This window comes from Mollisia scopiformis (assembly GCF_001500285.1).
Source record: "Mollisia scopiformis unplaced genomic scaffold LY89scaffold_25, whole genome shotgun sequence".
In the NCBI taxonomy this organism is placed as follows: domain Eukaryota; kingdom Fungi; phylum Ascomycota; class Leotiomycetes; order Helotiales; family Mollisiaceae; genus Mollisia; species Mollisia scopiformis.
This window is the reverse complement of record NW_017263605.1, coordinates 821,693-833,243: the sequence shown is the minus strand read 5'-3', so window position 1 is coordinate 833,243 and position 11,551 is coordinate 821,693. Positions and strand designations below refer to the sequence as shown.

The window sequence follows — 11,551 nt, the reverse complement described above, 5'->3', positions numbered from 1 at the left end:
GATGAAGAACAGCCTTGGTTCTGAAATCCTAAGCACGGTGGAGGCGATGGCTTGTTTAGCAGCTGCGTATCATGCACTGTACCGATTAGATGAAGCAGAAAAATTGAAGCTGGAAGTGTTGAAGGCAAGAAAGAAGATACAGGGCGATAAACACCCCGCAACGTTGATGGCTGTAGCCAATTTGGCTGCGACTTATGTTAGGCAAGAGAGGTTGAATACAGCAGTTGACCTCGTGGTACCACTAGTCGCAGCAAGGAAGGAGGTGCTAGGTGAACGTCATAGAGATACTTTGACCACCTTGCTAATCTTGACAAACATCTATATCAAAAAGAGCATGTGGGACGAAGCAGAAGATGCTTGCATTCAAGTTATTGAAGGAAGAGTATCAGTTCTACCGTTAAATCATCCACACACGATCTGGTCAAAGGCGCACCTTGCTCTCATTTACCATCATCAAGGGCGACTCAATGAAGCTTCAGCAGTGTGTGAGGACGTCATATTGGCTCAAGAGGAGGTACGAGGTAGCGAACATGAAGAAACGCTGCTGAGCATCCACAATCTTGCACTCGTGCGAAAATCCCAAGGCCAAGCTGAACTTGCGTTTCAACTAATGACAAGAGCGCGCGATTCGCGCAGGAAAACACTCGGTCAATGTCACTATAGAACCCTCGAGTCTGATCGAGCCTTACAGAGATGGCAGCTCTCAGCGACAGGGGAAGCTACACAAGAGAGAAATTCTCGCTACGCAGGGGATATCGTGTAGCCACAGGATTTATTACATAAAAATATAATAAATTTTACCGAGATTACTGTAACCACGACGCAACTGACCAGGACCTTGATCGCCTGATTGGAGGAGGTATCAGCCCATGTGGCGACGTCGTATGACATGGCGCGCCCTGGCCGCCACAAGATTGACGATAGCTTTTTAGCATTATAATAAAACCCGAATATCCATATCTAATCGTTCTATAAGTTTAAAAGGTGAAAAAGCTTAATGGTGGTGTCGCAAGTCGAGGGGTCCTAATATAGTGTAAAAGGAGGCTCTCTATAAATTTAAGGGGGCGGCGACGACGCAATAATAATTTTCGGAATTAATAGGTCAGAAGTGTTCGGGAGACGTATATAATACAATTGAAATAAAAACAAATAGAAATTTCAATGCGTTTACAGATTTAAAGTCGCTTGAACTCGAAGTACCTACGGTTTGTCTCGTTACAGGGTGCGTCTCTGGACGCAGGGACAGACGTTACTCGAGATCTTTCCGACGTTTAGTTCCTTAGGGAAAGGTATCGTTATGTGCTGATTGAAGTTTACCTTGAAAAGTAAGTTTAATTGCTGAGTGGCATGTAGAAGGTTAAACGTCCCTCCCTACATAGCGAGAAACACGCCGTGCCGAGAGAAATGATAAGTCCTTTGAATTTAAGCATCTCAAACTCTGTACACACAATATGATATTATATATAATGGCTAGACTTGCAACTAGCCTAACTTTGAATGTTATTGATCACGTCAAATCCTTGCAGCTTGAGGAACTGGTTATAGAAAGCTAACATTGAGAGTTGAGCCCTTCATTGACTTCCATTGTATTTCAGCGCGGTGGTAATTTCCTGGATTTCGTGAAGGCGCTGTTACCCGGAGCGCAAATGATCCTAACATCTCCTGCACCTTGATCTGCAATTCTTGCACTTTGTTCCTTCGGCGCTCGAAGTTGTCACACATAACTAACTTTAAGCAACCTTGGCCCAACCGCTCAAGGACCCTTCTGGATTATACTACTAATGACATTAATTGATCGTGTCACATTAGATCGGAAGACTTTCTGGTCGTCCAGACGCTCCAACCAGATAGCAACTACCCGATCCCAGCTCTTTTTGAAATATTCAAGGTTGCTAGCCTCTCTTGCAATTCTCGCGGCCTGGAGTAGAGGTCCGAATTGAAAGAATCTCTGGTCAAGGTTACAGTGCTCCGTTATACTGGCCAGAAGGCTCTCTAGCCTCCAGTAAATCTCCAGTAACTGGTTGCATTTGGACGATGGTTGCGGGCTAGACAGATCCTTGGACCAGCATTTAAGGTAGTTGGCAAAGCCCCTAATTGCTGCAGAGGAAACTCGATTTGGGAACAGGAATTCCATTTCATGGTTCTGAAATCTGTTTGTCGTGACAGAGACCACCTAGGGTCTAGCGATGTTGCAAAGACGTCGAAATGGGTTCAATAGAGCCTGAGCGACGGAAAACACCTCCAAGGGCGTCGGGAAGCTGGCTAACTCGACGTATGCATTCGAAAACTTCATGGCAATTTCCAAGTGAGCAATGGGCCTTCGCTTGAACCTCCCGACCAATTTGTGCAGCTTATCGCAATACTCGGCAAGTCTCAGTTCGAGAGCTTTTCGCTTCTCAGTATCCGACGCTGACGACCCTGGAGGCTGACAACGAGTATAATTGATGGGATGATGAAACATCAGTTCGACCCGGAAAGACCGAATCATTGTGAAATACCTCTCGTTGATTGGCGGATCCCAGACGGGCTCGACGGGTCTGTATGAACCCGCGGGGGTTGATATGACATTTGAAACGAATTCTCCATTGCTGATATTTTGAAGCTGTCTTGCCATGAGAGCATGCTCGTTGTATTGCTGAATTAAAAACATCAGCTGGGTTTGAATAGTTTTGCAGCGCACGAGTGCCATAGTATGCAGAATTGAGATAGTGTGAAACCCGTGTTGCATAGGTTCCTGTGACAAATTGCACATGCTCGAAGCATTTTCAGCGACCTCAATAGTAAATACTCTAGTACAGTAGAGGAATGTTGCGGCCTCCTCGTGGATCTAACGGTTGATGCGGAGAATTGCTGTACAAGCTTATTCCCCGTTGGCTGTACGGTAGCCGGAAGCCACAAGTCGAGCCGGTATAATTCTCTCTAGAAGCAGAAATCCGTAGACGCGGCACCGAATCTCTATAGGAATCTTGACGAAGTAACAGGTTGTTGAATCTTCAAGATGGCTAACGCAAAGCTGGAACCCATGGGGCTTCCATTCGAAGAGTCGGCCGCACTCGAAACCGCAAGGTAGTGGTGCTTTGCACCAAGCCGGTACCTTCCGTTGATCTCGATGAATTCGACATGTAGGGATTACACTAGGTGTTGAAGGGGTTGTAGCCTTATTGGCGCAGATTCCACCCCGCCTCGTGATTCCAGAGCACTTTGTCATTCTATCGATGCCATGTAACTTGCAGGTCTGATGATGCGCCCTGGCGTAGGCACCATAGACTTCGATGTTGTTTGCCATCCCAGGATAGCCCGTTGCCGGAAGAATTCGAAAGCTCTGCTTATATGTATATATAGAAGCACACGAGAAGTAATGATGCTTGCAGAGACGCTGGTTTGACGCGACCGATTATCTCTTCTTATTCGGTTGATTCGTCTCAGGAACAGAAGATGAGGATCTCTTACGATCGGAGCAGAGAAGCAATATATGGCTTCAAGCCACAAAGGAGAAATTTGGAGGGGTGAGTCAAAAGTGCACATTTGGTTCAAGTGGCGGTAAGGATGTCGCAGGTGGTCCTCCTTATAAGCCAATTATGGCAAGGCGTCAAATCACTTTCTGGAGCCTCTATGATGATGACCTCCAAATTGGCTCTTGAAGCTGCTAAGACCAACGACTAAAACCGCCTATTGGATTTGTGCATAATTGATGAGTTCCAGTTTAGCGCCTACATCCACAAATGATGGTCTGCGGTGGGCAGGTTTCGGCAGTCCCGCCAATGATATGTACAAAGTTTCATCACAGATCTCGAGAGGCTCATAAATGTGGAGACAGGATCGTTTGAGAACATGTGACTACGGTTCTTATCGCCTATGCTACGGGTATGTCGTGTCCCCTATGAACCGAAAACTCAGCCGTGTATACATTCGACAAAATACCGACCATATCGCTCTCCCGTATCTCGCATTGTCGCTGTCAATAAAAGAAATTTGGCTGCCATGCAGTCTAGAGGCCAGCGGATGGGATCCTGGACCCCTATACGTCCTTTGTAGCCGGTCTCGAGCTCTTTATGCAAAAGTTCCATTGTTATATAACTAACGGCTCTAATATCCTTCTCAGAGCCTCGGTTTGAGACCAGTTCACGGCAGCATTCTTGGCCGGCTGTCCCACATTAATAATTGGTAATAAAATGAGTAAATACACTACCTATTCGAACATCCCCATTAGTATTAATAAGAACATCCTTGCACGTGAGTGCACCATGCTCTAAACCTATCGAGGCGAGGAATTTAAGGCCGTCAAGAACCTGCTTTTGATATTAAGGCCATGTCGGACGCCCCGTGATGGATTCATATTTCTCGGCAAGTGGGCGAGGGTGATGGAGAACCTGATTCTCTCAGCAATTTCGTGTTCGAAGACAACATAAAGGGATTCTTCATAGCTGAAACATGCTAGATATGCTAAGAAATTCGGCACGTTCTCGCGCCGAATTCTTTGTAGCATGCTAACTTTTCGATCCGCATCTGGACCTGAGAGTTGCCTTACAGCATAGAAACGTCTTCCTCGAGCAGCAATCTTAACCAAATCCTCAAGGTCCAGGGTAAAGCAGTACGTAAAAGTTTCCCATGGTGATGAATGGCTTATCCTCACGTTCTTAGCGAAGCTGACCTTAAGCTAAAGTTCATGTTGAATGTATCTGTTTTGATTGAGCTCGGCACCATCTCGATGTCCTTCCTCCCGTTGTCGACGGATCTTATGCGGTGCTTCATCATCTGGACTCGTCCATCTCTTCTTCCTCAACTTGTTCAAGGAATCATTGTCAGGTCTCGCGAGAAGAGAAGCTGTTTCATTCGACTCATTGCCGTCAGAGTCGGGGGTCGCTCCTCTAAGTGGGGATAACCCGAACCTAGTGTTTCTCCTCTATAAATTCATCTTTCACAGGTATCTGGGTTTTCGAAAGCATGAGCGTAGGGGTAATAAGCTTTTAATACTTGATGCCGAGTCCAAAAGTTACACCTAAGCCGGTTCTAGCTGCTGAAAATGCTGCAGCATGCGCTCGACCTTTAAGGAGCATGTAGGAGGTATGCACCCCAAATCCCAAGAGCCAGCACACCCACTAATATGCAGGTACAAGCATATGCAGAAGATTTGAGGCTTGATACTGAGCGTCGTCTCATTTCTAAAGGCTCTGTTCGTGTCAGGTTCGAATATATAAAATGGAACGAGTATCAAAAAGCGGACGAGACGAAGAAGAAACCTGATCTGAAGCGTCTAGAGCACCTCAAACGAATATTTCGAACGGAAGGTTGTCGTCCACTACCAGCGAAGCACCACATACCTGCTATCGTTGAACCAGATCTGCTTGACACTGCGATAGAGGTTTCCCGACGAAAGAATGAATTGAAGACGGACACTCTGCCGAGCAATTATGCCATCATACACACGCAGGATGGATACCCAGAACTTGAATTTCCTGGTGGTATTCAGTGTCTTCACGGGCTCCACAGGATCGAAGCCGGGAAAGAATGGCTCTCACTAAGCCAGATATGGTGGATTGTAGATCTGTACCTTTCGAACATCAGCTGGGAGTTGAAAAACTTTCTCATCGAGGAGTATGCAAATGAAGAGAAGCCTTGCCAAGGCGAGATCTATCGCAAGATCCGTGATTATCAGGATCTGCCGAAGATTCCCGGCAGCAGACTCTCTCCTACTACCTGTATAAGCCTCGAGATGCGTTGGTGGGCTCAGCTGAACGAAAGCAGAGAGGGCAAGCTCCGGAGTCTCTTCAAATCCACGCTTGCTGCCGGATTCGACGCTCTCACGAAATTCCCAGGACTTTTCGATGCTGGTATGATGATCACTACGCTAAATACCATAATGGCAACAAAGTCCTACAAAGTAAGTATGCCGTCTAGCGTAATTCTGCCCTTATTTAAGTAGATAGGAATTAATGTGCTACCTCGAGCATATTGGCCGTGCCTAGGATAGATTCTTGAAAGGAATCAAGGATAGGAGCAGAAGAGTAGATAAAGCTACTGTCAAAGAGATGAAACGCCGGGCACCAGGTGTATCGACCCTAGATGCTGACTTCTTGCGCGACCAGGTTCTAAGTGGGAAGAAGATTTTCAGTGACTTCAGTCCTCGAGAACGCAAGGTTATATGGAAGAACATCCTCGCATTCAAGAGCATCATACCTTCCTTGTTCACATTTTTTCAAGATGTCCATCTTTTAGAAGCCTGTGTTGATAGTTTAAAGTGGCTAGTGACAGTTTCTTGTGAAGAAGTAACGGTATCTGCTGCGTTCGACAACCGGTATAAGAGCAAGAGAGAGATCCAGCGAGTCCAGACGACCGAAAGTGCCTTCCGTCCTGTGACAGGAAGTCCGGAAGATTGTATGAGGCTTGGATATTTGGTGTTGGTCGCTTTTGCTATGCGTAACCACCAAAACTTGCCTAAAGCGCCGGTCAAGAAAAATTTGAAGACAAAACCAAGAGTAAAGGCAGATGCGGAAGTGCTGCAGCGATTTGCTTCTCTCGCTGCAGATGAGGGCTTCAAATCTCCAGAGATCGAGGCATTGAAAGGAGAGGTTGGCCCACTTGTGAGCCCAGACACTCAAGAGTCTGCTCCTCTCGTCATCACGACCGGCCCGGGTCAGGATATAAAGCAAAGATGTGGGCTCCCACATAGCGATACTTTTGAACAGGACCGAAATCATCTATTCTTACACCACTTGAGTAAAGATATGGTTGAGACTGACGAAGGCATTACCTCCTTTTTTGTCCTCAAGTCTTGGTTCGCTGCCTTTTTTAACCCGCCTCCTTGGACGAACCAAGCTACCAGTAGGGACAGCTCAAGCACATCTCTACTGCTAGCTCATAGCACACGTATCGGCGAGGAAGACGTGAACATGGGAGATGCACAACCGGGAACTCTGAATCAGCGAGACTTGGGGCAGGAGACGGAACAAATCACGCAGGAGCTAGGTTCACAGGGGCTAGATATGGAGGAGCAGATACAAGAAATAATCGAATCAGCACAGCAAAAGATGAATAGAACCGCAACAGTAGCCACCCAAATACTCGGCGAAGAGGAAGATACGCTATTTGGTAGGCTTCTCGTCCGAGATGTCTCTATATTGCTGATGGGAATTTGTCTAGTGTCGAGATTGCCTACGCCGCAGAGAGCAGTCTTAGAAGCTGACGACACCGTAGTCATACGCTTCGTGGAGCGAGAGGGTGACGAGAGTGATATGTTAAGCCCTGTAGAGGAACATGTGGGAGAGGTACAAGAGCTGAAAGTAGACCATGGCGACCCAGCCTCTCTCGTCAAGCAAATAGTCCTTGAATTCTTTCTCAAAGGCAAGAGAACGTGCGACAGATATAAAAAGTATGTGCCAGCGGATCATTGCTACAATGTGGCGACTAGAGAAGAGAACAAAAACACGTTGTTCTTGATTCCGGATGTACATTACACCCGAGAAGCAGGGATGGGCATCCACGAGACGCCCGAAGGCGCCATGGAAGATCCGAGAGATCACGAAAGTACTCAGGAAATTATACAGGAGCCATGGGGGGAACGCCAGGTAACAGAATGTCTAGAAGGTCACAGAACGCCCGATTCAGATGGCGAGTCACTCGAGGCCCTACTAGAACAAGCGCAGGAAAACGCGACCAATGCGCGTATACTCGACAAAAACACGATCATCATCCGATTGTGGACAAGCGTACAGGACACGTACGATGCACTCAAGCCAGCAAAAGACCACGAATGGAAAGAAGTAGACCAGATAGAAGTACCGACGGGCGACCCCCATAATACACTTGCCCGCAGAATGAAATAGTATTGGGACGAGATGCATATAATGCCGTACAATGGCAGGCTCAACATCCTGGGACTTGATGACTGCTATAAGGCAGCCGTAGAGGACGAAGATCATGCTCTGTACTCGATGGTGCCATCTCCGCGAACAGAAGAAGAAAGGGTTGCAGAACGTACCATGCTATGGAAATCTCCATTCTTACTACCCCCGGAAGCACTGCACTGGCGTAAGGAGTCTAGTAGGGGAAGACGTCGTGCACCTCCACAGGCTCAGGAAGGGTTGCACGGCTTGGAAAGCTCTTCGTTTACGCCCCCGCCTGGTCTCCGTCCGCTTCCGCCAGAACAGAAATCGGTCAAAGATCCACCAAAATTCCATTGGAGCATTCCCTCACCTCCGCCACAGCCCGAACAAAAACTTGTCGAACATACAGTTCCGCCTCGACAGGAATTGGCTCGAGCTCCATCTTGGTTCCATAGGAACGTTTCCTCACCCCCGCATGTGTCTGAGCATAGACTCGTCGAACATACAACGGAGGACTACAGGGATCTGCCTCTGTCCGAACATGAACTGTTCTTGATCGAATCTTGGTCCCGCGGACACGTTCTCACTTTTCCACCTCCGTCCGAACTCGAACTTGCCGAACATACAACAGAGGACCACAGCGGCAACCCAGCGTTTCCACCTCTAACCAAACATCAATTGCCCTTGGTCGAAGCTACATCCGAGGTCCATAAAGATAAGATAGTGAGGAGCGAGAGGAAATTTGGAAAGGCTTTTCAAAACGAATCAACCGAAATTAGGAGGAGGCCGAAGAAAGCATCTAGCCACCCAGAGACGGCAGATGGAGATATGGAGGTTGATGATAGGGTCAAAGTTTGGTCCAAAGCTTGGGTAAGGGACATCAAGCCCGCCTCCGGTGCTCGCCGAACTCCGAATAACCATAACAATAATTGAAATGTTTTAAAATTTGGACTGGTGATAGATTGGACCTTCAAAGAACCTTCAACTCAGCCTTAGTTGATTTCAAGTTTCAATAGCTTAATTTGCTCGAGCACCGAAGACGAACTCGATTGGTCTCGATCACAGCGCGCCATGCCTTGAAATTCGATCTTCTATATTGCCTATTGTGAATCTCACGAATGTTACTTAAGCTTGCTTTCATATAATATGCGCTTCATTGCTCCGCAGCAATTTTTATGAACGAACTCACGGGATTTAACTTAATAATTTTCCTGTCTCGCCTGTAAGATGTCTCTCAGCTTCTCTGCTATTTGCCTTTTGAATGACATCACATGGACATGCTGGACATGCTTAATGCTGGCTTCCCAAACAAGCCGTAGACTTCAGCTAGAAGTGGAAGTTAACAAGAATTGGAAGTAGGAAGCCTTACGCAATGCTGGCTTTATTGGACGTCATGTCTGAAGGAAGGGTATCAGACGGTGGAAACGGAGAAAGCGCAAGGGTCAACCCTCAGGTGCTGGTTTCGCCATAGCATTCAAAATTGGCTGTAAAAGCCTCCAGTTCTCCTATTTACGTAGCAAGGGTAAATGGTCCCTCAGGCTGAAAATCCTACTCTTGCCCTCCGTTTCTTACCTCGTTTATCACGTGATCATAACCCTAGAGTGACGTTACGGGCAGCGTTGAGGACGCAAGAACTGATTTCAAAGGATAGAAACCCTTTAGACTGCTCGCCATTTTGTCGTATAATTAATAAAAAAAATCATTTGCTACTAGTATTTACGGCCGCCACTTGCGATGAACCCTCGGCAAACCCAGTTGATAGAAGCCATAGCAAAGAAAGACTATCTCACTTCGATGCACCCCGAAATTCTCTTCGAGATTATTACTAGCCTTCCCACCTCGAGCTGTGTTTTACCTCTTGTTAAAGTCTGCCACAGTTTGCGCCGATACATAAAGCAAAACGCGGCTCGAATCTGCAATATCTTCATCCGCTCTCGTTTCCGCGATGAATCTAAAACTTTACAATCTGTTATAGTCGATGGATGGCTCGTCCCTACGCGCTGCTGTATGAGACAAGAGGAAAACATGTGGGAGGTTTGTATGTTAGGATTCCAATCGACAATGTCTGGTTCGCAATACCTGCAGTCCTTAGAGGAATGGGCCTCTTATCTCCAAATGCATTTGGAGATATTCATGGATCCCGGGAGGGAAGCTTGTGCCGATGTTTTTGAATTTGAGGTCGGATGTCGTGTTGTTCGGAGGTTCTTGATGGATTAGGAAATCTTTCTTCTGGATAAATGCGAAGGTATTCTGGTGTAAAATAGTTATCACCACTCAATAATTTGCGCCATTGCGGAGAAACATTCTTCGTGTCGTTGTCATTATTAGCGCACACAGTGTGCAGATGATCTGCATATGAATCCCAAGGCTCTCCAGGGACTTTCGTCTCGCCCAAGAGGAAGTCGTACTCGTACGCACTTCCGCCAGGCCTTGCAAGCAGCTTAAAAACAGTGAAGTCAGGACGCAGGTTAGCTGCCATGTCTTCCTGCAGCACTGAAAATCCCTCGTTGGACGTGAAGATCCATTGCAGAATCCCACTCATCATTCGTCTATACAAAGGCTCGGGCGAATCGGGTGTTCTTGTCAGAACAGAAATTCGGGTTGCGACGTGGCGATCATCGAGGTAAGTGGCAGGCGGTGGGGAATTGGGGTCGGTCAAGCGCGCACGACCAGTTCGTTGATTATTCCTTACCAGAGAGTAAGTATACCTATGTGATAATAGCAGAAGACGCGCTTAATTACCATTGCGGCCAAGTCTTAGTTAATTCAATTGCCCACAAGTCCTACTCGGTCCGGGTCAGTTATCAATAGTCGTGGCAAAGCTGGAGCGTGATAGGATAGCCGATTGGGTGACTTACACCTGCAGCGTCTTCCCAGCCAGCGGGAATTTCATAACTCATCACTCGAGTAACAAGATTTTGGTAGAATATGTGGCCACTCGAATCCGCCCATTGGCGCCATATATTTCCATGGAGCAATCCGAGATCGTAGGAATTGTTTGCCATGGCGCCTGAGACGAAGCGAATGCGACTCAGATAATGAATGAGTCTATTGTAAAAAGCGCGTTTAGTATGCAACGTGTAGGCACCATTCGCCAATAGAGGATCAATCGGAGTTGAATGAAAAGACACGGCGGTGTGTTTGAAAGAAAAGGGTCGAAGTATTGGAAAGAATTATTGTACATATACTAGTGAGCTTTTTTCGCTTCTAAGGGAAGTAGCGACTGTGTTACCGCTGCTAAAGAGAATCCTAGTATCACTTACATCACTTCCCAACTTTGGGCTACCCATTGGGTGACGGGACATCGCAATGAAAATTGTAAATCATTTGGGCTGCATTAGTACTTGCAGAAGAGGGCCAGACGTCCTGCGGCCTGGGGAGACCGCAGACAGTAAGACGAGAGGGCCTTCGACTTGGATAAGTGCCAAGCTTAGAGCCAGACAGCGGGGTACTTGACTTGTATTCTAACTTCTGGAGAAGGTCAATATGAAATAAATTCGTTGCAGAGTACCCAGTTTGGTATATTTGGTGGGGAGATGTTGGTGTTTAGCATTGGTAAGCACCATTCCTCTTTTAGCTTATTCTGCCCCAATCTTTTCACCGCCCAAACCTCAATCAAACCGCCTTGACATTCTGCCCACAACAAATTCTCGACAACGAATCTCGTCTTCAGCGTCACACCAGACAAGATCTTGCAAGTTGTAAACCCTCTTCGGTGCTAGTCATTC

At 46.9% G+C, this 11,551-nt stretch overlaps 4 protein-coding genes across 4 annotated transcripts; 2 read left to right on the top strand and 2 right to left on the bottom strand.

Annotated features, from left to right (window-relative positions):
* Positions 1 to 46: 46 nt before the first annotated feature.
* LY89DRAFT_739897 (uncharacterized protein) lies at positions 47 to 763 on the top strand (the record flags this gene model as incomplete). The annotated part of the gene is made up of 1 exon (XM_018220525.1): positions 47 to 763. The coding sequence occupies one exon, from the start codon at positions 47 to 49 to the stop codon at positions 761 to 763; it is 717 nt and encodes a 238-aa protein (XP_018065271.1).
* A 990-nt stretch (positions 764 to 1,753) lies between these two features.
* On the bottom strand, positions 1,754 to 3,286 carry LY89DRAFT_675014 (uncharacterized protein; the record flags this gene model as incomplete). Its single annotated transcript, XM_018213480.1, has 3 exons — positions 1,754 to 2,143; positions 2,240 to 2,635; positions 3,095 to 3,286. 3 exons carry the CDS (start codon positions 3,284 to 3,286, stop codon positions 1,754 to 1,756), a joined length of 978 nt encoding a protein of 325 aa, XP_018065270.1.
* Positions 3,287 to 5,033: 1,747 nt separating this feature from the next.
* LY89DRAFT_723432 (uncharacterized protein) lies at positions 5,034 to 8,756 on the top strand (the record flags this gene model as incomplete). The annotated part of the gene is made up of 4 exons (XM_018218819.1): positions 5,034 to 5,064; positions 5,118 to 5,881; positions 5,967 to 7,717; positions 7,862 to 8,756. 4 exons carry the CDS (start codon positions 5,034 to 5,036, stop codon positions 8,754 to 8,756), a joined length of 3,441 nt encoding a protein of 1,146 aa, XP_018065269.1.
* Positions 8,757 to 9,491: 735 nt separating this feature from the next.
* Positions 9,492 to 11,194, bottom strand: LY89DRAFT_787244 (uncharacterized protein). The gene is made up of 3 exons (XM_018223057.1): positions 10,682 to 11,194; positions 10,566 to 10,606; positions 9,492 to 10,510 (listed from the first exon to the last, which is right to left on the bottom strand). The coding sequence occupies exons 1-3, from the start codon at positions 10,826 to 10,828 to the stop codon at positions 9,955 to 9,957; spliced, it is 744 nt and encodes a 247-aa protein (XP_018065268.1). The 5' UTR covers positions 10,829 to 11,194; the 3' UTR covers positions 9,492 to 9,954.
* Between the last annotated feature and the right edge of the window lie 357 nt (positions 11,195 to 11,551).

Excerpts from the sequence above, each read along its gene's own strand:
- LY89DRAFT_787244 (XM_018223057.1), bottom strand. The coding sequence starts at position 10,828 with ATGGCAAACAATTCCTACGATCTCGGATTGCTCCATGGAAATATATGG. Across the intron at positions 10,607-10,681 it reads GCTGGGAAGACGCTGCAGGT|GACTTGTGGGCAATTGAATT; the intron begins GTAAGTCACCCA and ends CGGACCGAGTAG. Across the intron at positions 10,511-10,565 it reads ACTAAGACTTGGCCGCAATG|GAATAATCAACGAACTGGTC; the intron begins GTAATTAAGCGC and ends CTCTCTGGTAAG.